Consider the following 27,772-nt stretch of genomic DNA (forward strand, 5'->3'; position numbering starts at 1 on the left):
CCTACAAACTGTTGACATTAACGAAGCTTTTAAAGTACGCAGATCACTTTCACAAACGCTTTAGCATTGCTAATACCCGTGTACATGTATGTAGAACATGACAGGACGCAAAAACGCCCATATTACTTTTATAAGCAGACCAGGTGAAGATAATATGAAACTTACAAAAGAAGTTATAAATGAGTGGCTTGTTATCCGTATATGTCATAAATTCCAAACCAGTTACTGAGTATTATTCTCACAACATCCCGTTTGTTTGTACCCCTCTACCGATTTTAAAAGCAGAAAGCATCAATGATGCAGTCATTTCATTCGTTCATTTATAAGTTCTAACATGATTGTCGCCAGGTGTTCCAGACACTGTCAACTTGGCGTTTTGAATCAAAAGTGAGTTTCTTTCAAAACGCGTCCCTATTTCAGTATTTGCTTGGGCCAATCGGTGTTTTCAAGCAACATATGTGATATAGTTCACCGTCTTTGAAAATCTCAATAATTCCGTAAATTTTGGAATTACATCTCTTTGAACACATGTACACAAAAGTTCCCCCTATTTATTTTTTTATTTTTGTATCATTAAAACTCAACATGGCATCAGGAGGTTCTGTTTACTTTCAACGGAGATAACACCACCATTTTTGTTTCATTATAATTTTCTTTAATCATTACGAGGGCCACAAGATTATGAGAATATAGATGTACAATACTATGTTTGATTAAATCTGTGATTTGACAAGACCCCAGAGTATTTTATTTGTGTTACTGAGCATAGTACAAAGTACGGGATAAAACTTAATTCTAAATAAATCAGAAGCATTAAGATGCCCAGACCAGGATATATAGACCCTAAAAAATATACTGCATGAGTCATTATTTCATTATTTTTTTCAGTGTTAGTGATTTTATTGTTTTCCAGTAAAATAAACAATTTAAATTTTGTACAGAGGTGAATGAACTACTTTTAAAATATCTCACTACGAAAAGAGTCTTACATCATTTCATTCCATTATCACAGACCACTCCGGTGGCCTAGTGGTTAGAGCATCCACCTCAGATGCAGGAGGTCATGGGTTGGATCCCCAGCTGAGTCATACCAAAGACTTACAAAAATGGTACTAGCAGCTGCCTCGCTTGGTGCTTAGCATTAAGAGGTTAGTGTTAGGACTGGTCAGCCTGGTGTCAGGATAATGTGACTGCGTGGGACATCACGTTACATGTCTTTGGCATGATGCCCCAATACTAGACATCACTATAAACTGCCACACTGCAGACATCATAGCAATATGACTGAAAAATTGTTAAAGCTATGTTAAAAATCAAAATCACACACACACACACATTATCATGTGTATGGTTGCAGTCATGGTTTTGTTCATTAAACTCTTATTTGAACTGATCAGCCTATCTGGGAAATAATGAGAATTATAATGTTATAAACAAATGTAAATGTCACATTTTAACCCCGCACAAAGCTTGATAATATTTCAAATAGTCCATATCAGCCTGTAATCTGGGCCAAATAAGCCTGGTTTGAATCAGGCATGGTCCAAATCAGCCTGTTATCCTTGAGTAGGCAGTCATCAGCACTGGCAAACTAGATCTTGTTTTTAGTTCTTCTTCTCATGTATTTTGTTCTGTAATGCGCCCCACCAAAAAATGTATATTTCCAGTTGATCAGCTGTCCCTGTTTTATTATTTTATTTCTGTCATTTCCAACCCTAGCACCTTTTCCCCCCTGGGTAAAAACAAAATTTAAAAAAAAATTCCTGAAATTGTTTTGTGCATGTAACTGAGCCACTTTTGCCCAATATATATATATATATATATATATATATATATATATATATATATATATATATATATATATATATATATATATATATATATTATGTTTAAAACAAATACCCACCTACCCCAATTTTAAAACAAATGCAATAGGAAACACATATTGGGAGAGGGGGCTAATTTGTCTCACTCTCCTGGATGCAGACAAATTTTCTTCTGTTATTTGGGTAAATACAGGGAACATGATCAGTTTTGCCAACTTGTAATATGACTGGATTCATCCATCTGTACGAATGGTTATTTTCTTGGACCTTTGGCTTTCTGTTGGCACCACATCATTCCACTACTGCAAAGTTCTTTTATGTGCCATAAACTCTGGGATGTTGACAATGACTGTAATGTGGCTTTTTTTGCCCTCCATGTACTGTCTGTTAGGTGTCAACATACTTGCTGGCTGTGGCTGCAGTGAGCAAGGTCTGTAGGTTACTTAACCTATGACAACATTTGTTTTACTGTTCAATTTTTAGAAAAACACCCTTAGAGTGTTCCCTGATCCATAGCTGACTTTCAATCCCACAAGCCACAGTTATCCAGGAAATCATGTTTTCCATTCTTTTGGGCCAGGCCTTTTGTCACTACAAAATTAATTTTCATTATCCCAGGATGGACAAACTTATCCACTGTTCTGTATTTAATATAATGTCATGAAATTCATCATTAGACATAAAACTCTGATTTGCTTACAGGTGTCTTTCTGCTTAGTTGGTTTGCCATAGCCTTATCAACATCAGTGTCAGTAGTGGTGATTATTGTTTATGTCTTCATCAACATTAGCATCAGTGGTGGTGGATTTAATCACTGTTTATGTCTTAATGTTAGTGTAGGCACTGGTGGTTATCATCATTGTTTTTTGTCTACATCAGTGCCAATGTTGGTGGTTATCATCATTGTCTTTTGTCTACATCAGTGTCATTGGTGGTGGTTATCATCATTGTTTTTTGTCTACATCAGTGTCATTGGTGGTGGTTATCATCATTGTTTTTTGTCTACATCAGTGTCATTGGTGGTGGTTATCATCATTGTTTTTTGTCTACATCAGTGTCATTGGTGGTGGTTATCATCATTGTTTTTTGTCTACATCAGTGTCATTGGTGGTGGTTATCATCATTGTTTTTTGTCTACATCAGTGCCAATGGTGGTGGTTATCATCATTGTTTTTTGTCTACATCAGTGTCATTGGTGGTGGTTATCATCATTGTTTTTTGTCTACATCAGTGTCATTGGTGGTGGTTATTATTGTTGTTTATGTCTTCATCTTGAAGAGATGCACTAATAATTGAAGCTTCACTGGCATTAACCATCTCTGTTTTGACATCACTGTTGGTAGTATCATCAACTGGTATTGAAGCACCTGTACTAGTAAATGAACCGTCTCAAAAGAGAAGCATGAACACATTGTCAGTTGACACGTCACACTCGTGTGACATGCCTTCATAGCCAAATGGTAGAAAGTAGGCTGTATTATAAAGACAGCCTTTATTGCCCATGGTGATATTTGGATGACCACTAATGTTATCAACATAATTCTCCAGATGTTGCCTTTCAGTTTCATTGATTTTGTCCAAAGGAGAAACCACCTCTGCATCTGAAATCAGTCCATGACTAGCCTTAAACAATTTCTCCATAGCATCACAGCATCTAAATGTGCATCACTCTTCTTGTCATTACACACAAATGATTAATGTTTAAGAAACATATCTCATTACTTTTAAAGAACTGTTAGCAGCATTGTTTTAACATTATTTATAATTCATTTGATTCATTTTATATTCTTTTTTAGTTAATCTTTAATAAAGGTCAGATCAGTGATATTGGAGCTTTATGGACAAACATATTATAATGAGTTATACCAATTCTAGTGATTAGAGCATCTGCCTTGGATGTGGGAGGTTGCAGGCTCAAACCCAGGCCAAGTCATACCAAAAACTTCTAAAAATGTTAATTACATCTGCCATGCTAGGCACTCAGCATCAAGAGGTTAGTGTTAGGACTGGTTGGATTGGTGTCAGGATAATATGACTGGGTGGGACATCATGCTACATGTCTGTGGCATGATGCCCCAGTTCTAAACATCACTATAAACTGCCACACTGCAGACATCGTAGAGATATTAAAGCAACATTAAAAATCCAAAACACACACTCAATTCTAGTTCAACCAGAATGACCTTGACTACTTAAATGATACTGTTTTTTACGATCAATGATACACATATAGCACGTTTTATTAAGGTTACTTTGAATTGTTGACACACTTTCATTATTATTCATGGAATAATATAATGATAATAAGATAAATAAATTGTTATCATTAGGATCTTGTATAAAGGATTTAGCTATTATTATTTTTATAAATTCAATAACTGGTCCCTTAGCTTGTTTTTAAATTTACCTTTTTTATAAATACAAATTTAAAGTATAATATACAGTAACTTGTCTGAACTTTGTAAATTAGCCCAGGTTATCATATGGTCAGGTGTTGCAAGAGGTTTTTAAAATATATTTGACAGCTATATGTTGAATCATGAATCATTTTAATTTGGTTAGTGTAGTTCTTTTGCCAAGCATCCCAAACTGTGCAGGAGTACACTGAAAAAGGCCTTAGATTTGTGTTGTACATTTTCTTGAATCTGTTTTTTGTTTTTATTTGCATGTTTCTCTTGATAAATTTAAAAGGTTATTTACCATAGTTGTAATATGTGTTTTTTAGAGTTAAAAACATCAGACCCTAAGAATTAATATTGGGTCTCCTCTTTATTTTAAGTGAGCTGCCTTAGTTCCAAAGAAAGTGCTTTTAAATGAAAGAAACAATGAGCCTGCCAATGAGATGCTGCTTTTTTGTTTTGAAGTTCTTGAAAAATTCTGATAGATTATTAATACTCAGGTCGAGTGTGGCAAATGAGTGAACTAAATGAGCTGGGTCTCACAAATTTGATTGCTTTTGAATCCATGCTGTTTTGTTGCAGTAATGTTTCTCAAGATAAATCATGATGCCAGAATCTTTCTAGGATTTTGCAGGATATACAGGTTAGTGAAACTGGTCTTCAGTATTATGGTTTGATTTTCTGACCCTTGTTTGATATAGAGGGGTAACATATGCATCATTCCAATCTGCTTGGACCGAGCCATTTCAGGGGTTGTGTTCAGTATGACACAAAAGTTTGGGGTTATTTCATGGTGGTGTTCATTAAAAACTTAAGTTGTAAGTTGTTAGGACCTGTGGGTTTGCCTAGGTTTAGATTTATAGCTGCTTACATGTACCCTCAGTGTTGATAACCATTTAGAGCATTGGTGGTTTTGTGTAGTTTCTAGGTAGTGCAAGCTTTGCTTTTCAAAGAAACAATTTTTGAAAAAACTGACAATTTTGTGTGAAGTATATTGACTTTTTATGTAGTTTATGAGTAATTTAGCTAATTACATCTTGGTAAATTAATTTCCATGTTGTTTGACTTTTGGTGGTTTATGAATGTTCAATTTGTTTTGTAGATTATTGGGTATAATGATATTGATTCCAGGTAGGAATTATAGAATTTTGTGGCTTTTTTTTTTACAAGTGTGTTTGAGGGACTTCATTTGACACTTTTATTTAACATTTATTTTGTCATATTTCTTAATTATTCACTTTATTCCTGATGATTAGCTTGTCCTTGGAAAACATTCTTCTCATTTACAAACTTTTGTTGGTATATTTTTGTCTATGTGTTGATTTTGTATTTGATGACCCCCATTTTGATTATATATCACTCAGTAGGATTTTCTCCAGATATTCTTGCTGGAATATGTCATGAACAGGTGCAGCAAGTGGCATATTGTTTTATTCATTGAGTTTACTAAATTTTATTATAAATTAAACTGAGTTTGAGATGCTGTCCATCACATAACATATTCAGTCATAATGGTACACAAGTTATCTGCTGTTATGTTAGTAACATAATTAGACTGATACATGAATTGCCACCTGCTGTGTTAATAACATAATTAAACTGGTACATACATTGCCAGCATAACCTACCAATCAGACTGGTACATGAACTGCCAGGTGTATGTCAATAACTTACTCAGTCAGACTGGTACATGAATTGCCAGCTGCTGTGTCAATAACATAATCAGACCGGCACTTGAGTTTACAGCTGTTATGGACTCACGGTACTAATTCCACTCCAATGGTAAACATATGGAAACACTGTCATATTCAAAATTCAATAACTTAAAATTTATGGGTGCTGATAATGACACCTATAATTTTTCGTGCACATCTAACCTTGGTGCAAGCTTATGTGTGGAGAACACCATACGACCCGCGGCAATTTGTTTACATACATGTGCATGAAACACGTGTTATTGATTCTGCATCAAATGAATCAGGTGCTACTTTCAGTATTGAGTACTCCTGAGTCAAGCCTGTAAAAATGCTAAAATTGCATCAGTAGAAATTTGTCAATATTTTTTTTACATTACATATAGGACAAGCTCTCAAAAGATATTTTTCCTAAAATTTTAATTTTCATTATTAACCAATTATGGACCACCAAACCTGTAAATACTCTATCATTTCTTCACCCATTTCTAGACTGGTTCACAGTTCTTCCGTATAATTAGTACCGTGTGTCCTATAACCAGATTTAATTTTTTTTTAAAAAGTTGTATTTTACTCCTTGATATTAGAGCATAATTGTAAGAAAGAATTGGCCATGCTTGTGCATGGATAATAGTGCAATAGCATTTTATGTGATACCAATATCTATAGTTAAATTGCATCCACATCACATGTTGCTGTGTTGTATTGTACTTATTAATGGCTTATTCTTGTTATTAAAATAATTGTTTTCTGCCTTTGTATCTTCATGTTATCTTTCTATGGCATGCATGCTACACAAAAGAAACACAAGCATGCTGACATCAGCAAGTATGACATCACAGGGTATCAAATTACATGACGCATTGTATTTTCATCTCTCACTGGCTATAAGACAAGTTTTAAATGTTTTAAATTTCAAAATTGCATTTCTTTTCTTGCTGACTCTCAGAGAAATAAGATACAGTGCATCCCTATTCACATCAATCAAACAAAACAAATAAGTGTGCCACATGACAGGTCAAAATGATAAGAGGCCATTGCCCTTTTGTGACTAAAACATATACACACACCCATGAAGCATCAAGAGATGCTGACATTCCAAACTTATTTAAACTATCATCACATGTGATTCATGACCCCCAAATGTTAATAAAAAGGTATAAAAGCCAAGGAAGAGTTCCATAAGCTTTATTATACTGAATAATTAAATAACATAGTGCTACTTTTTAGTATAAAACTATGGGGAAGGGTGAATAAGCAAAGAATAGACAGAGTAATTTCTTCAAGCCTGGTAATGTTCCCCACAACGGGGGTGGGGGGAATGTGTATCAACCCAAATAACACATCAGCATGAGGTATGTTACATAAGGACAGCAAGAGACAAATTTGAAAAAGCTATCCAAAGTTCCTATAATGCTGACATTGATGTTGGAGACAGAAAGTGTATGCACAAACTGTTATGACTCAAGCTATTAAGTATGCTGGAGGTGGAGAAATGTGTGAAAAACTTTGCTATGCCAAGACAAGTTCATGTCTCTATGCAATATGCAGACACTGATAAAAATTGTCGCTGAATACACTACTTGTTAAATTTAAGTAATAGAATTGAATTGCATATTGAAGTTGTCTAATACATAAACATATACCTACATTTACCCAAAGCTCATAAAAAGTTAAGAAAAAGTCTCAAAATCATTACTGTGGCTACTTTCCACTATAAGCAGTGTTAAATTACTTACTTTTTAATATAAAGCTGAAAAAATGCATACATTATTGAACAAAAGAGAAACAAAGCAAACATTGCAATCACTCAATTACAGTCAAAGGGGAGGTAATACACCTTGAATTGGCAAACCAAATAGCAAGCTCTAATTTACAGCTAAATGATTCCTTACTATTACTTGATGGTAAGAACAGAGCAATGTAGGTTTAATAAATAGCTTTTGTTTCAAATATGAAACCATATTTCTGACATGAAGCTTGTTTTCATTTATTCACAACAACATATATGGTGAAGAAAACCCATATCACTTAGTGCACGCAGTAATCAAATGCTGAGATTTGGAATAATGTGTTCTGAGACCACAAGTTGCAACACCCTGAGTATAAAGGTTTTCTATCATGGGACTTGGTACATGAAGAAAAAAGAGATCTGGTTTGGTGGGAGAGAGCAGTATGTTCACCATGCAGTTATACATCAAGAATGTTTCAACTGTATGAAGGGAGGTTGGGGAAGAAAAACTGCCTGTGTAAAGAATGCAATACAGATAGGACTTTTGCAGACTTATGTTGGGAATGAAGGGTTGAAAACTATTATTTTAAGTGAAAATGTCCCTCCCTGCTCCCTCAACAAAAGGAATGCAGAAAAGTTCCAATACTGTTTGCCCAAAAATGTAATGTACCAATATGAGAAACATGCTGAACATGGAATAGGTGTCAAGGAGTTTAATTCTAGGATAAGAAATAAGACCGGTATAATTGATATTCAATGTGACTCGACATATAATAATTCAATTTACAGGTTGAGGCAATGCAGCATGTGCAGTTTTGTGCACAGTCCTTATTTTTACAATGTTCTCTGCTTTGATCTGCTGAGTGTGTCTCTAAAGTTAAATGATCAGTACTGATACATAAGTGATTGTGACATAAGTGGCTTACATATAAAATCTACCCCACCCCACCCCATTTTGGGGAATTATTGCATGTGTTAAATGGTATTTAACCATACAGGCCAATCTATGGGTACCATCATATGAAATTCTGCCATCAGGCCATACTGTGCTCTTTTCCCTATGGCCTGAGCTATATACTTCCACTCTCCAGTGTATAAAACCATCCCCATCTGTCTTTTGTATAGAATTTTTCTCCAAAATCACATGCAAACCATGATAAAAAGACTCCATTATCACTGTCATATGTAAAAACCACCAAATTGATACCCTGGATGCACGTGGTAACCATGGAAACAACAAACTCCTATTATGGTATAGGTCGCATATAGGACTCACGGTACTAATTCCACTCCAATGGTAAACATATGGAAACACTGTCATATTCAAAATTCAATAACTTAAAATTTATGGGTGCTGATAATGACACCTATAATTTTTCGTGCACATCTAACCTTGGTGCAAGCTTATGTGTGGAGAACACCATACGACCCGCGGCAATTTGTTTACATACATGTGCATGAAACACGTGTTATTGATTCTGCATCAAATGAATCAGGTGCTACTTTCAGTATTGAGTACTCCTGAGTCAAGCCTGTAAAAATGCTAAAATTGCATCAGTAGAAATTTGTCAATATTTTTTTTACATTACATATAGGACAAGCTCTCAAAAGATATTTTTCCTAAAATTTTAATTTTCATTATTAACCAATTATGGACCACCAAACCTGTAAATACTCTATCATTTCTTCACCCATTTCTAGACTGGTTCACAGTTCTTCCGTATAATTAGTACCGTGTGTCCTTATGTCATTTACATAATCAGACTGGTACACAAGTTGCCAGTTGTTATTTCAGTAACATAATCAGCTGGCTCATGAGTTGACAGCTGTTCTGGTAATTGAAATGATTTTATGAAACATGAATGTAATTTAATAATTTGTATTCATCACTTTTGTACTGTAGATGTGAACAGTGAGCCAGTAGAGAGCAACTTTAGGTATGAGGACTGTCCTGCAGCAAAAGAGACTTTGGAGGATGGAGAAGTCCTGATTCAGACTCTGTATTTATCAGTTGACCCTGCACTGGTTAGTGTCTACACATCTGTGTGTATCAATTGAACCGACACACTGATCAGTGTCAATGCATCTGTTCAGACACCTTAGTGCTTAACACCAACCTTTGACCTTTAATTTGGATGCTTGACAGTAGTGCTGAGGTGGATAATGTTACAAATACAGGATAACCAGATAACTCAACTCTGCAAGTTTTCAACATTATAGAAGTATTATTGTTATCACATATCTCAAAGAAACTTCACATTTCTGTTTCTCCACTAATTTTTAGCATATCTTCAGTATAAAGTCTTCATGATTACATAATTGTTTTCAGTCAGATGTAATAAACCACTGAGTCTGGATTTGTTAATTCTGCCAGCTGTGTATTTGTACATCCCATACACCTTTGAAATTTGTTAATTCTGCCAGCTGTGCATTTGTACATCCCATACACCTTTGAATGTCTTGCAATTCCACCTTCAGCCTCAAAATAATGCTCAAAAGTTGTTATATTTCTGTCTGGTCATAAGTTGAAATATACAAGTTATCCTGGGTATGTGCAGTATAAATGTTTACATAACGTATAATATTCTTGCCCTTTTTAGTATTTGATATACATGATACAATGTATTAAGTTAACATGATTGTGAATTAGATTTGTTGTTTTACCTTCCAGGATATGTCTAGACAAGGGTTTGCTTATTAGACTAGATGAACTTGATTCAGTCATTGATAACAGTTAGATAGGTGGAATGGTTATCATCAGTTTTACCTGTTACACTTGCTTCTTATTACGTTACAGAGATGTCGCATGAATGAAGACACTGGGGTCCATTACATGCAAGCATGGCAACTAGGAGAAACCATTCTAGGATTAGGAGGAATAGGAAGGATTCTGAAAAGTTCCCATCCCCACTACATAGCCAGTGACTTGGTGGAAATACAGATGAATTTTCCCTGGAAATTGTTCTTTCTGTGTAAACCTGATGATGGTCTCATTCAACTCCAGAAGGTATATACATGATTCCGGTCAGGATCATTAAATGTAACTAAAACTAGCTAATTTGTTTCACACAAAGTATTTTAAATGTATTATGTACTTTCAGCTACATATAATGATGCTGACTTGAAAATTTTGTGAGTTACAAATAGGATAAAACTCGCAATGCTGTTTGGAATTAAACTATAATAACTTCCAGTTTCATAAATATTAAAAGTATCACTTTATGCTATTTTCAATTACCAGCAATAAGGAAATTGCATCATTAATGCTAAAATGGTTTTTCCACAGTTTTTTTTGGCAAAGAGAGATACATAGAGAGGGATGCATATGTATTTAATTGCATTTTTCTTCTTGCACCTCATGATCAAAATAAAATATGGTCTCATATATTAGAAAGAGAGAGATGGAGAGAGAGAGAGATTTCAGCTCGTTGTGTGTTTTTTTTTCCTTATTGCCCCCATTTAGGTGAAGCTTTTGTCAAAGAGAGAAACCATTAATAAATGAAACAGTAAATGTAAACTGAAAATACATACCATACTCCTTCAGGGTTTAAATATACACAATAGTTATAGCCATATAGACTCCATTTATGTTAAATACCAAGAATAACCATTTTGCATGCTGTCTATGCTATTCTTTGCAAGTATAATGCCCTCTCCATTCCCAACAAATAAGATTCTTTTCTTAAGTGCATGTACTCTTGCTGTACTTAGGTGTCAATTGTTTTTTGATCTTTGCTCATGCAAGATGTTACTTTAAGTTGTTGTCAGTTCCATCAGCAAGTTCAAAAGATGTCACTGGCTGAGAAATTAACAAGAGTAACCACCTGGCATTTCCTTTCATTATATGGTAGGGTATTCATAATACCCATGGGTAGCCTCATTTCCCTATTAGTAGCCTTACTGGTCTGCCAGATCTTGACCTGAGGCAGGTGTAGCTTGAAATGACTGAATACAGCTGTAACATATTTAATTAGCATGTAAATACCACGACGAAGCCATGTGATTCTTATATAATGGATGTGACAACAAAAACTAGAAAGAATTGCTTACCTAGTGATAATAATTGATAATGAAATATGGTACTGCACTTGTACATGAGTAAGATCAGTCATCAAGTAAGTGAACAATACGGATTTACAATCGTAAAGACCTCTATTTCTCTCTGTGTGTGTCTCTCTCAATGGGGCATAAGTTTTATTGATCTTTAGGTGCAAGAAGAAGATTGTGATGGAATATGTCTTTGTCCTGGTTATTCGTTTTATAATTTGTAAATTCTAGCGCACATATATGTAATCAAATTTAAACAACATATATTACAAACAATGTACAATACTGGTGCATGCTGCTTTAGCGCAATTACATCTGATATATGTTAATTTTTAATACTAACGATCATGTAATTGTTTAAAATAATCAGTGTGGGATCCTATATTTTTTTCATACATGATCTCTTCCCCAGAATAAAATATTTTGTACACATTATTTTTCGTACTTTTGAAGAATTATTTTCCATGTGAAAAATATGATAAAGCTGTTATGATGACATAATCCATATACACCTCTTCCTCGATAACTTGTGCACAACAGGGTCCACAAACATAGACTGCATTATAAGCGAGGTGTGAGTTACTGAGGGACCTCCAAAAATTGAAAGAAATCGCTTTGACATCAAGAAAAACATGGTGGGGGAGTGTCATTAGAGAACTGGGCTGTTTATTGACTGAATCCTCATTTTACAATCACGTCGATAATAATTTTTAATAATGCACTGTTTCTAATGAAGTTGTTAGTTATTCTTTAAAAAAACATTTATTTTCAAAATGTCCAACATATGAAAGATTGTTCCGGCTAGTTTCGACAACCATCACATATGCGTGAACAAATCTGTATTACATCACTGCTTTTTGTTTTCTTGATGAGTCTGGTTCCCGTAATGGCGTTTAATATTATGCTGCCAAATCGGGAGTCCACAGAGCAGGGAACTAAACTAACTGTTATACACCACCAAACAAGATTCCTTTTTTTCAAAAACACATTACATTTATTTCAAGAGACAATTGTCTATGTCGAAACTCAATTTTTGTATTGTTCAATTAGTACAATATTGATGTCTTGATTTCATTGGAAGTAATAATGAACCTTCTTATCATCCCTGAGGATATCTCTAAGTGCCAGTTCAAGAATTCTTGGAAACTCTATTGCCTACAATGGTCCATATCTACGAAGTATTCATTTTGTTTGGCTGCTTTGTTATCTTTGATCACAGTTATGAAAGAGTCAGTTAATTTAAGGTAGTTTATGTTACATACACATTAACATTTATATGTGTTTAATTGATCAAATGAAGTGAATTCACCCGGCATACGATCAGGGTCACTAGATTTTAAGTTTGTAGGATTTTCGTACCTTTTAACTTTTCTTTTATTCCACCTCTTTTATTTGATTCAAAAGACATAATTATCATGATAATACAAAGGAGGCCAGCTTTTAATTCAGTGCAACAATGCAACAAATACTTCCAGAAGTCAGTTATCAAAACACGGTCGGCACTTAATTAGGTTCTCAGAGAAATGCTCGCGGACATAGCTGTTATGGTGGATTGATGCATTTTACGTTTAATTACAAGAGGACACATTGCATTTATGACAATTACACTTAAAAGGAATTAAAAGATAGAACTAGAACACAAATTTCAATAGGTAAATTTTTATTTAATTTGTATTTATTTATTTAAGTACATCCTCCAATCAGTGTAATTGACTTTTTCATTGATCAAAATTTCCTTACATATCATGAATTGCTGTGTACTAGGAATGTTGCTTGGAAAGAAAATATAAAAAATTATATGACCTATTTTTAAATTTAATATTTCATAATGTTGATTAAAATTTCCAGGTCCTATCTACCGACGATAAAACGAATGATACATCATAGTTTCCATTACCAGTTTCGATCATGATTTTCTTTAAGTTCAACAAATAGGGATCGATTTTTGGGGTATTTTCTGGTTTAAAAAATGGGATCCATGCCTAACCCCGCATTATAAGTGGGCTCGTGAGTTATAAGGGTGCGAGTTATCGAGGGAGTGGTGTATAATTCAATTTGAAGTGTAAGACGAAGCTGAGATTTTCTGATAAAAAAGTATTATCTTACAGGCCGTTCAAATAGGGTAGTATTTGATTGATCTTTACTTTATGTCCAGACATGACAAATGTGTAATATGTACTTTAGTATAAGTCATTTTCAATGCCGACTATTTCAGTAATGGGTGTAATTTTGTAGAATTTGATTCTACATACCTTTAAATTCATACTGCCTTATATTGTGATGATTAGACTCAGTATGCTTTGTTCTTGACTCAGTTTAGTAGCAGGCCACCATTGTAAAAGTCCATAGTGGTTGATAATTCTTGTCTGAAAATTTCTTGATGACAGTTAAGGTGCAGAGCATTTAGTAATGAAAACTGAATGAACTTTGTTTAAATAAAATTAGTATCAAATTTAGTAACAACAATTTTTATTTAAGATGGGTAAATGTGTGTACATGACCTGTATGGCTTTTACTATAGTAAATACAGATATTTTTTTTATTATCTAGCTCAACAGAGCATTGGTTGGAGACCACCCATCTTTAGCACTCTCTTACCTCGGCCTTACTGGATTGACAGCATATCTTGGAATAAAGGTTAAAGGTCACATTAAGCCTGGAGCCAATCAGACATTAGTGGTCAGTGGGGCAGCTGGAGCTACTGGGTCATTGGCTGGACAGGTGGGATGTATTGAGCGCAGTCATGTCTATCTATGGAATAAGTAGCCACTTTACAAATGCGGTCCAAGGCAGAATAATTTTCAAACACGTTGTAAAATATGATTTTAATAAATTCTGTTTCTAAAACACATACCTTTGAGCATAAGGCCCTGTATCCTTGTCCCTGCCTTCGAGGCAAAAGTTATTTTGGTATGTGTATTTGATTTTATCATGTGCAATAAGAGTCTGTGTATTTACAGGATGGGATCTTGAAAGTTTCAAAGTTATGACCCAAGGGTAAGTACATGGGCAAAGCAATGGACCACTGCTTGTATAAATTTATTTTTTCATGCCCAGTAAGTGTATGTGTGGTCATTGGTTGGGATCGAAATAGCTTCTGTGTTATAACAAAGGAGTTAATTTCCCTCAGAGTAGGGAAACTTCAGGACACAACCCAGGAATCCTAGTCAGATATTGACACCTGGGCCATTGATCACGCTATACAAGACATAAAGCTCTAGAGTTATTTGAAATTTGTGCAGAAACAACCTCTAGCCCGACCCCAAGGAATGATAAAAGCTCAAATGTGTTGGCACAATTTAAACCCATAGCACTATCATTAATCCAGGTTACGTGTGGTTAGCTTTAAGTGTAGGAGGAGTTGAAAGATTGTACATGTTTATATGGATTGATAAGTTGTATTGCTTTTAAAGGGCATAGAGATAAAAAGAGGCCAGCTTGTAAAATGTCAGTGAAGAGTACTTTGAAAAGAATGGAATAGACTTTCTTTTGATTGGGTATATCAATCCTGTTGCTACTCTGATTTTCTGATTTCGTCATTCATTGATCACTTTCAGGGAAATTACCAATTAATCAGTTGTAAATTCTGTTATTGATTTTCTCAAGTTTGCTTATGTACCATTCCAACTGTTTAAGACTTAAGACTTCAGACTGTTTGAAAATTAGTCCCAATTTTGGCAAATATCTTACAGATAAATGATTGAATATTAATCAGTAATTGATCGGTTTACTTATCTGGCTAGTTTTCCATGAAGATGAAGTGATCCCATTTCCTGTATGCAAGCTATTCAGCTTTTAATTTCCATGAAAATGAAGTGATTCCTTTTCCTATACACAAGACATACAGCTTCTGGTTTTCCATGAAAATGAAGTGATCCCATTTCTTGTTTGCAATAGATACAGTTTATGTCCACAACATAGGGGCTTTAGGACCAAGTCCATTCTGATTCTCAATTCTGAACCTCAGGTTCCTACCCAAACCAACCACCTTATGCAGAGGAACAATTTGTTGTCATAGAGATTACAATTATATAAAGATAGATCAAGATCAGATTGACATTAAATTGGATACCTGGAGTACATCAAAGCTTTTGAAATTAGGCAAATTAGTTCAGGCACCAAAGTTAAGAAAATCCTAAGTATTGTATGATTATGACTTTATTAAGATTAAAGTTATTGTTGGTTTTAAGGACATGTTTAACACATTATTGGCTATACAAGTGCCTTCTGAAAGAATGACTGAGGCAGCCAGTCCAGACTGACCTGAGTGGGTGTCAAACTTGGGACCCTTTGATTATGAACCCAACACTCTTTGAACTGAGGGTTGGGTTGTGTAGTTGCAAGAATTTGAAAGTACTTGCAGTGTCTGTCTGTCTATCAATGTTTCTTAGTTAGACAAAGATTCTTAAAGCATAGTACAATTGAAATGTTTTCGGTTTCAGATAGGTCATTTAGAGGGCTGCAGCAGAGTGGTTGGGCTGTGTGGTAGTGATGAGAAGGGTAAAGTACTCACAGAGTACTGGGGCTTTGACCATGCCATCAATTACAGAAAAGAGACTGTGGCACGGAGGTTGAAGGAAACATGCCCTGATGGTATCCATGTGTATTTTGACAATGTGGGTGGAGAAATAAGTGACAGTGTGATACAACAGGTAAGGTAATGCAGTGATCTTAATATATAAACTTTTAAATTGGTAAAATTCCCCTCTGACATCCATGCAAAATACACCTGAGGAAATTAATGATTAAGATTTTTTTAAATGTCATTAACTTAGTAGATAGGATGATTATCATGGATTATTTTGTCAAATAAAGAAAATGAGACTTAAATTTAGATGTGATGTACATATAAGTCATTTCTGGTAACCAAGGTTTGTTGATCCACTTCATTCTACAAGATCAGCCATTCAGCCTTGCCATATATAGTTTGCTATAACAGTATTAACTGCTTTGCTTTCTGACTGGATGAAGCTAAAAGAAACCAATCAAATTTGTGTATCTAATAGGTGGAATTTTAGGGACCTCCATAGATGAGAGTACATGTCTTGTGTCTCTTACTCCATTAAAGACATTCTCCAAACACACCAACATTAGAAACTAAATTCTATTAACTCATGAATTGGGTCCTTCTGGAAAGCTAAAATTTGTTGTCTTTCCCTCCTAGAGATAATATAGACAATGGGAAGAAGGTCTCTCAAAGTATCAGCTTTTACTAACACATAGGGCTACCAGTACACCGGATATTTACCAGTTTAAGCTTTCGATGTGGTACAAATAACACTGCACCACATTAGCTCTCATTATCCAAGAACAGTGTTTTATATTCCTGTTGATCATAAGGTTTAGTACAGTATTGTTAATTAAGGTTTTTGCAAAGTATTGGGAACCTTAGGCGTGAAATTCCATTGATATTAATATATATTTTTGCAGTTTGAAGACTTCAGTTTTATCAACTGGTAAGTCACACATGGTATCGTAAATTTTTGACATTTCTCCTTTGAATACATTTCCCAATCACATTAACATAAGGAAAATAAGATTGGTAGCTCCAAAATCCAACCTTCCTAGAAAGATGGAAATTTTCCTTTTCTGTCTGTATATCATATAAATGGAAGAAACTCTTACCCACTTCCTCCCATTAACTACATCTTGGTCAGAAAGTATCTGGCCTACAGTGTTATGAAAGTCTCATCATGAACAATATGATGGCATCGATTGCAAACATAATGAGGGCATCATGATGATTCCACCCTCCATTCAAAACTAGCCATACAATGCTGATGGGAACAATTACATCAGCAGATTTGGAGGAACAATCCATAAATAATTTGGAGTATCCCCCCCCATCAATCTAGGCAGCCCATCCTTCTGCCTATTGCTGAAGTCAGCAGAAATAAAGGAAATTTCATATCATCTGTCAGTTATAAAGGAAATTTCAGACCATCTGTCAGAAAAAAAGGAAATTTCAGACCATCTGTCAAAACAAAAAATCAATGATCCAGGGAATTCTAAAGTAATTTTTCTATGAAAGAAAACTACCTTTGACTTTTTTGTGAAACTGATATATGACAATTTCTGGACACTGTACTAACAAGCTTCCAAAAAACATTACAGCAGTGAATATGACTAACCAGCTGTACTATATGGTTGACACGAGTGTGTTTCATACCACCTCAAAGCTCATTCAGAATATTTGTGGCTACATTTTCCAAATTTGATATAACCATTTTTCGAGTTGCCAAAAAACGGTGGAGAGCAATCATGCCTGGGAATATATTGCTTTGATCACCAATGTCATTAACAAGGCAGTGCTCCATTCTATGACCAATACTCTGATGGTCACTGCTAACTTAACAGGGCATTCAGTGACTAATACTCAGACAGACTCAACCAACTTAACAATGATGTGCACCATTCTATGACTACCAATTTGTATGATTTCTGACACATTCAGACATGGTAGAAGGAATTTGGGGCATGACAAGGACCTGTCAGACTGCTGGCCAACTTGTTTCCCTAGCAGAATCTTTCATGAGTTTTGACATGGCTCAACTCAGACAAGTTTGAGTTTTAGCCAGAACCTTTCTGAAGCTGCTATCTTACAAGCATGTTTTCTGATATCTCTTACTTTAGTATGAAGTGTGAATGAATTGCATGCTCTTTTCCTATACTTGAATTAAAACCAATTCAGATTCAGATTGAATGCTTCCATGGTCAAAATGACACAACCAGGTTTCATAGCCTAGAACAAGTAACCTTCTGCGGGCAACCAGAAAGTGTCATTTGCTTTCTCACTCTCAGATGATACACCAAGAGAGGCAACAATAAAAATCTTGGTTTCTGCTCTCAGTCACTATTTGAAATACAGAGAAAATAGTCATGTCATCTGACAATGTCACTTTCTTCTTGTAAAGGTTAGGAAAGACAATATAATCCCATAAACCTTGGTGTCTTGGCTGAAGTGGTGATATGCTGGGTGGCATACATTAATGTCTAACAAGAGCAGATATGCATCTTGAAATTCAAGGGATCTCAGCAAGTCTTGTATTCATATGCAACATTTTGATCTGAATGGCATTACTGATGCCATTGACAGGTATGCAGTGTCAACCTTATAGTTTCTGTCTCTGAGATCTATCTTCACACAGAAAAGAATTTATTATAGTGGGTTCAGTGCTGGCCCAGATGACCACCAGATCCAGTGAATGCCAGAACAGCCTCCTCACAAGCATGGGTTTAGAGATGTTGCTTGATTGACCCTGAATTTATTTTAGTAAGAAAATGTGATTAATTCGTTGTGACCATCGATTATGCTACCATCATGATATAGAAAGTGTTTATCCTTCATATATTGACTCCAGCCATGTTTCTTTCAAAGGATACCTACATTAAATGTTTGATGCTCATGCATTTTCACCTCCTGTTACCAATTTTTTGCTGTCGATGTGATTGAAGATTGTTATTGACAGATAAGTTATGGAGAATGTAATTGATAAAGTTGTAGAGAATGTAATTGATAGATAAAGTTATGGAGATTGTAATTGATAAATAAAGTTATGGAGCTTGTAGTTGATAGATAAGTTATAGAGAATGTAGTTGATAGATAAAGTTATGGAGAATGTAGTTGATAAAGTTATGGAGAATGTAATTGATAGATACAGTTATAGAGAATGTAATTGATAGATAAATTTATGGAGAATGTAATTGATAAATAAAGGTATGGAGAATGTAATTGATAGATAAAGTTATAGAGAATGTAGTTGATAGATAAATTTATGGAGAATGTAGTTGATAGATAAAGTTATGGAGAATGTAGTTGATAGATAAAGTTATGGAGAATGTAGTTGATTGATAAAGTTATGGAGAATTAATTGATAAATAAAGTTATGGAGAATTTAATTGATAGATAAGGTTATGGAGAATGTCATTGATAGATAAGGTTACAGAGAATGTAATTGATAAAGTTATAGAGAATGTAATTGATAGATAAAGTTATGGAGAATGTAGTTTATAAATAAAGTTATGGAGAATGTAATTGATAGGTAAAGTTATGAAGAATGTAATTGATAGATAAAGTTATGGAGAATGTAATTGATCAAGTTGATAAAGTTATGGAGAATGTAATTGATAGATAAAGTTATGCAGAATGTAGTTGATAGATAAAGTTATGGAGAATGTAATTGATAGATAAAGTTATGGAGAATGTAGTTGATAGTTATGGAGAATGTAATTGATAATGTTATGGAGAATGTAATTGATAGATAAAGTTAAGGAGAATGTAAGTGATAAAGTTATGGAGAATGTAATTGATACATAAAGTTATGGAGAATGTAATTGATAGATAAAGTTAAGTTTTTAATAAGTTATGTTTCTGTGAGAAAAGTTACCATTCACATTACTTTTGGGCCTTTCCACACTTTTCCATAAATCAAGCATCCTCATTGGTGTGTCTCCATAATGTAAGCATCCTCATTGGTGTGTCTCCATAATGTAAGCATCCTCATTGGTGTGTCTCCATAATGTAAGCATCCTCATTGGTGTTTAAATCCGTCAGCATCAGATATACAAGTAGCCACTCTGAGATGGAAAGGAGTGGTTTCTTCTCATTGATTTTATATGTTGTGTGAATGAGAAAGACACATTCGCATCAGTCTGAGAGAGCTGGATTCAAGAGGTTGTGGAGTTCATTTTGTGACATTAATGTGATCAGGTAAGTATCCTTAGATATAATTTGCTACACTATTTACTTTTTCCAGTTCAAGGTATGTGGTCATCATGGAAGTCATCACATTTAGTACCCATGATGTGTAACAAACTCATTTGACAGTTCATGCCATATGTATATCATGGAAGTCATTATATTTAATACCAAAATGTGCAGCTAGCCCCATCATTGTTCAGTGGATTTAGCTTTCTCATGGCCTTTTCATCCTTAACAAATCCCCTCACTTGTCATTGGATTTAGCTTCCTACTAGACTTTCATCTTTAACAAGCCCCCTCATTGATCAGTGGATTTAGCTTCCTACTAGACTTTCATCTTTAACAAGCCCCTTCATTGGTCAGTGGATTTAGCTTTCTAGTAGACTTTCATCTTTAACAAACCCCCTCATTGGTCAGTGGATTTAGCTTGCTACTAGACTTTCATCTTTAACAAGCCCTCTCATTGGTCAGTGGATTTAGCTTGCTACTGGCCTTTTCACCTTTAAGAGGACATTTGGTCAAAACACAATTTCAGCAGGCTACTTATACAAAGGGTTGATGTGGAATGGAGTGGATTAATGACCCTTGGATGGCAAAGATGATACAGTAGTCCCTCTCTTGAAGGGCCCGCCGACCAGCGGTCACCCACTTCTTACAACCAGAATCCCTTGGCGCCAAAGAGTTTGTATTCAAAAGTACCCCTCAAGAATGGCCACCCCTCTAATGCAACCAGTGGCCAGCATATTAGTACAAAAACGGAAAATGTTCCCCTCATGAGCGGCCACATTTGTCTTCAAATGTATCTAGAACCAATAATTAATTCATATCGTGATGTAAGGTAAGTAATCAGATTATCTCTATCATCGAGACATGTCTCCCAATGTCAAGTTTCCATTACTGAAAGAAGGGTTGACTAAAGTAATGTAACACTAAGATTAATATTATATTATTGTCTATGAAAGCCGACATTTACAGGAATGGGCTCAACAATGTTATGATAGAGTTTTGGGTGTCACACATCTGTCGAGTTCTTCTATTTGATGATTAGGCCTACAACCAGATGTAATTGTCAAGATCATAACAGGGTCAGCATAGGCTAAAAATAGATTTGTGCATTACCACACACACACACACACACACCACAAAATTAACCTTGAACAAATCAGGTACCAGACAAAGACTGAAAAATCATGTGACAACACAGTTATCACTTCCTTTATGAAAAAGGCATTTTATCCACTTGACAAAAGTTTTATCTGCATAATTAAATCGCATACAGTTAGCAACATCTGAATAAATCATTACCAAACATTAACATGTCATCAGATAAATGGAAACTATTATTTTAGAAGAAAATCGGTTATTCTACTCGATGATATCAGTTTGAGGTGGGGATAGGGGACTTACTGAACATTTTTTTGTAGAAAAGACTCGACTAAAACAATTTTATGTTGAAAAGACTCGAATAAACACATCGTAACCAATAAGGAGGTTATTCAGCAGCAGTGGGAAAATGGAGCAAATGGAAAAAGAATTATGTATGTACCAAAATTTAAATGATGTTTTTGAATGGTTTTGCGATGTGCATGACAACAATACCTGCTCGCACACTTATGCCAAGAATAAGAACTATTAATGTATATTTAGTTGAAATAAGTCTATTATTATAACAAGAAGAACCCTTTAATAATTGATGTTACTTTTAAACGAAGATGTTCAATGAAGATATTAAATACTTTGAAGTATGTAGCTTTCTTACTACGTACGTTACATATTCTTTTCTTAAAAAATGTAGTCCCTCTCTGGGAAGGCCACCCGTATTATAAGACCACTTTTTCAGTGCAGAAGGGGTGGCCATAAAAGAGAGGGACCACTGTATACAGGTCACAGTAATATTTGCAAAATCAAAGAACTCTTAAACGTGAGGTTGTTACATTGAGGGAATACTGTACTTTCATTTGTCTATTAAAGACACCTAATATAAAATTGTCTTTCTTTTTTACCAATAATGAGACATTATACCTCCAGTAAACACTATAGCAGCTTCCATTTGGTTGAAATGTCAGTAATAGATCGGTAGACTGTTTTCAGTCAACCACAGAAAAGCATTCAGTATTCTAAAAATGTTTATCCTAAGTACTGCAATCATAAAATTTCAGTGTTATTCAATCTTCCTTGTTTCATTAATTTAAGTTGTCCATATTTGCATCATAACATCTGTGTGATTGGCTCAGTTGCGGTTCACATATTATAATCATTAATTTTTATGTTTTCTATGTAAATTACAATTGTCTGAGTTTAGATTTAATTTTAAATAAGTGATATTTTTATGTTTAAAATTAAAATATTATTAAATGTTCCATCATCTTTTACAAACTTTTTAATTACATTTGGACTATAGATGGCACCTGATTCCCATGTGATTCTGTGTGGTCAGATATCAGTGTACAATACAGACCTGCCATATCCCCCACCCCTATCAAAGAATATCCAACAGATTCTGCTTGAGAGAAACATTACCAGGTGAGAATTGAAATAGATTATGTCAGACAGAAAATGGGCTGGAAGTACTATATCCAGCAGCCCAGAATGATTAAAACTTTAATGGTTAAGTAAGACTGAAAGAAAAATTTTGATTTCTGTTCAGTTTTAATTTCCATTTGCAGCAAAAAGAAAAGTTTAGGATTTTTCTAGCCTTTTGTAACTGTCATGGAAGTATTAGAAACTCCAAGGAATGCATTGCATGGTATGATATTAGAGACACTTTGAGGAAAGGTGGCACTCTACAGTTTCATATTTTGCATAGGGTTAGAATTTTTAAGAAAAAGAATTTCCCTGGGTTTCCTCACTGGTTATACTGGCTGTTTAAACAAAGACTTTGTATATCTTAGGTATTGTTCAAAGAACCTTTAATTCCCTTTATTTTGGTGTATGATTGACGGGTGTAATATGGATTATACAGTATACAGCTTGGCCTTACTCCAGATTTGTACATCTCAAAAAAGTGCTAATTCCACTTAGTCATTTTCACTTCCTGAACTTAAGAAGTAAATATTACAAAAAAAAGAGCCAATAATTTTTTTTACATTTTATATATATGGTAATTCATTCATTGCACTTTCAGAAGCTGGTATTTTCTAGTCTGGCAAAATCATTTTCCCTATTTTAATAGCTGCTAAGGATAGTGTACTTCAGACAAATTCAGGCTGATTTTTGGAGGATACAGGAGCAGTCATTTTAGTTAGCAGTGTGCTAAGATCATTTACAATTTCCAAAAGTACAATATCCAAAGAAATGTTGGCCATATTACATCAAAACAGCATAGAAGTATGCCAACATTCTCTCCACTATGCATGTTTCAAATGCAAACAACTTCACCTTACATATGTCACTCTCTCAAATGTACATAATAACTGGTGAGTTCTCCCAAATGTAGTGGACAGCATGATCCCAGAGATGCACTGAGGAACTGTAGCTGACAGCATGATCCTAGAGATGCTTTGAGGAAATATAGTAGATAATACAGTGAGTAGCATGACCTTGAAGATGCTTTGATGGAATGTGGTGGATCAAATGATTTTGGAGCCACTTTGATTAAATGCAGTGGATAGCCTGATATTGGAGATGCAATGCATGGTATGATATTAGAGATTCTATGAGGAAATGTGGTGGTCATCATGCTCAAGAGATGCTTTGAGGAAATGAAGTGGATAGAAAAACCATGTAGCTGTGTACTGATAATAGTTCTTGTATATAAATGTCTACATGGATACAGCAGATAGCATGATCTTGGAGATGCCTTGAGGGAATATGGTGGATAGAATAATTCTGTAGCCATGGAGAGGAAATGCAGTGGATAGCTTGATCTTGGGACTTTGTATACAAAATACATTGGATAACATAATCTTGGAGCTGCATAGATTAAATGTAGTGGTTAGCCTGATATTGGACATGCTTTGAGGGAATGTAGTGGAGATAATGGTTTTACAGCTTAGTAGAGGAAATACAGAGGATTGCATGATCTTCAAGATGCTTGGGGAAAATGTAGTGGATAGCATGATCTTGTAGCAACGTGGAGGAAATGCAATGAATAGCCTGACTTTGGAGATGCTTGAGGAGATTCATAGGACAGTATGAACATGGAGCTGATAATTTGAGCTTAAGAGATAATTTGAGAAAAAGCAGATATCATAATCTTGGGGATGTTCTGAGGAAATGAAACTAATAGCAATATCTTGTAACCAGATAGAGTCAATACAGTGGAGAGCATGATCTTGGAGCCATGGAGAGGAAACACAGTGGATATCATGATCTTGGATATGCTTTGAGGAAATGCACTGAATAGCATGTTCTTAGTGCCATGTAGAGGAAATGCAGTGGATTGCGTGATCGTGTAGCCATGTAGAGGAAATGCAGTGGATTGCATGATCTTGGAGATGCTTTGAAGAAATGCTATGGATAGCATGATCGTGTAGCCATGCTTTTGATGGCATCTTGTAGAAATATAGAGGAAATATGGCTGGCCTGATCTTGGAATTACTTTAAGGAAATACAGATGACAGCATGATCTTGGAAAAACTTTTAGGATATGCAGTGGATAGCATTATCTTGGAGATGCTTTAAGAAAATGCAGCAAATAGTATGATGTTGGAGCCATGTAGAGGAAATGTCGTTACCATTATGATCTTGGAGATGCAATGAGCAATGCAGTGATAAGATGATGCAGTGGATAATGTGATCAGCCACATAAAGGAAATGCATTGGCTAGAATGATCTTTGAGATGCTTTAAATAAATGCAGTGGACAGCATGATCTTGGGGATGTTTTGAGGAAATGTAATGAACAGCAATATCTTATAACCAGATACAGTGGATAGCATGATCATGGGGATGTTTTGAGGAAATGTAATGAATAGCAATATCTTATAACCAGATACAGTGGATAGCATGATCATGGGGATGTTTTGAGGAAATGTAATGAATAGCAATATCTTATAACCAGATACAGTGGATAGCATGATCATGGGGATGTTTTGAGGAAATGTAATGAATAGCAATATCTTATAACCAGATACAGTGGATAGCATGATCATGGGGATGTTTTGAGGAAATGTAATGAATAGCAATATCTTATAACCAGATACAGTGGATAGCATGATCATGGGGATGTTTTGAGGAAATGTAATGAATAGCAATATCTTATAACCAGATACAGTGGATAGCATGATCTTGGAACCATGTAGAGCCAATACAGTGGAGAGCATGATCTTGGATACGCTTTGAGGAAATGCACTGAATAGCATGATCTTAGTGCCTTGTAGAGGAAATGCAGTGGATTGCATGATCATGTAGCCATGTAGAGGAAATGCAGTGGACTCCATCAGCAAATATACTGACTGTCACGTAAAACTAAAAATGGCATTAAACTCAAAACAACAATAAGTTGAATCCAAAAATTTGAAAATAAGATGCATTATCTAGACCTACTGAGAGACATAGATTTTTCCAGAAAAGTAGTCACCCTGATAAGCATTTGTTAATTTGTTTGAATTTAGATCACCATTAACCACTTCCATGATCATATTTCTCTCACTAGCATATAAGGTACTATAGTTGACATTACCATAGCTCTACAAATCCCCACAGTTCACTGATGGTAGGGTGCCCACCATCACCAACTATAGCAAGAGAATTAAAGAGATAAGATAACTTCAGTTTAAGGTTGGTTGGTTCATTGGGTGGTTTTCATGGTAAACACAATATTGACTACATAATATCAAAAACTGGGTGCTAAGTGGCTTTCCAAAGTTCACACAGAGGCAGTTGACATGGGCTTGCCTGGGTGAGTATTGAACCCGCAAGCCCCGAATTGCAAGTCCAGTGCTCTTCCAACAGAACCACCAATACATCATGTTTTATACAAGATGAACATGTTGTTCTCTTAGTTGACTATTATTTAATATGTTACAAATTGAAAGATGGAAAGCCTGTGATCCATCTATGGAGACAATAGAACCCCATCCCCAAATTGAAGTAATGAAAATTGCAACCGATGAAAATAAATGAATTCACACTATTTCATAGTATTGACTACTCTAACTCTAACCTTGGCACTGTACTGTGTATAGTGTTTCATAGTACTATACATTCTAATTCATAGGTACTGAACTATGTATATTATATTTGAATTTATATGTATCTTCTACTTTCAGAGATAGATTTCTAGTCCTCAGTTACCAAGACCAGTTTGAATCAGGGATCAGTAAACTTACTCAGTGGTTGTCACAAGGAAAATTAAAGGTAATTCAATCATGCCAGCAGTTATTCTAATCATCTTTGGTCGATTTTCTTTTTCCAACAGTTATCAAGTTATCATTACCACACACACACACACACACAGACACACACACACACACACACACACAGTGTTTAGGACACCCATATATAAAAATTAAATTTTAAAAAAATCTTCTACTGTCTTGTACTCCACTGATTTAAAACCATTCCATGGGTGCAAGACTATTGATTTAAACAGTATGTATGTGGTTGTTGTATGAGGTAAATAGGAATTTGTATTTATTTTTTTGGAGAAAGTCATATGCTAGAGTCATCTGACAGCAACAAAATGTGCAGAATTGAAAAAGATGGGAGTTAAAATAGTTTGAGTTTAACCACACAGAATATGTTGAGTATACCCACACAGAATAGGTTGTTGTTGTTGTTGTTCTAGGGTTTAACGCCATTTTTCAGCACAAGATAGGCTATACATGGCGGCCAGTATAACTGGTGGAGGAAGAACCCTGGCAAATCCAGGGAAGAACCACCGACCCACAAGAAGCTACTGGCAGGCTGTCCCACATACCCACATTAGCCGAGCCTTGGACTCAAACCCACACAGCCAGAGGTGAGATGGCAGTGATCCAGAACGGTGAGCGCTTTAGACCACTCGGCCACTCGGGGCCCCAGAATAGGTTGAGTATACTCACACAGAATAGGTTGAGTATACCCACACAGAATATGTTGAGTATACCCACACAGAATAGGCTGAGTATACCCACACAGAATAGGTTGAGTATAACCACACAGAATATGTTGCTGTTTCAGACTACAAATTGACAAAATATGTTGTCTTTTCTTTTTGTTTTGAAATTCAGTGTGCCAAAACCATCATGTATTGAGAAATGTTAAAAAGTGTTATTACAAAGAGTTGTGTGCTCTTTTAACAGGTGAAGGAGACAGTGGCTGAGGGTTTACAGGAGGCAGGCAGGGCTTTTGTATCCATGATGAGAGGAGGAAATATAGGAAAACAGATTATTCATGTCTCTGATTGATGTGTGACAAAGATCATATGTGAATTAAATGCATTATACTATC

At 35.1% G+C, this 27,772-nt stretch overlaps 1 protein-coding gene across 1 annotated transcript; it reads left to right on the plus strand.

Moving 5' to 3' along the window:
* On the plus strand, positions 1-27,772 carry LOC149804472 (prostaglandin reductase 2-like). The gene is made up of 8 exons (XM_089940686.1): positions 1-143; positions 9,555-9,676; positions 10,449-10,658; positions 14,249-14,419; positions 16,141-16,350; positions 22,801-22,922; positions 26,611-26,698; positions 27,625-27,772. Exons 1-8 carry the CDS (start codon positions 98-100, stop codon positions 27,727-27,729), a joined length of 1,074 nt encoding a protein of 357 aa, XP_089796812.1. The 5' UTR covers positions 1-97; the 3' UTR covers positions 27,730-27,772.

Source organism: Sinohyriopsis cumingii, chromosome 2, assembly GCF_028554795.1.
Source record: "Sinohyriopsis cumingii isolate HCF-2022 chromosome 2, ASM2855479v2, whole genome shotgun sequence".
NCBI classification, from domain to species: Eukaryota; Metazoa; Mollusca; class Bivalvia; order Unionida; family Unionidae; genus Sinohyriopsis; species Sinohyriopsis cumingii.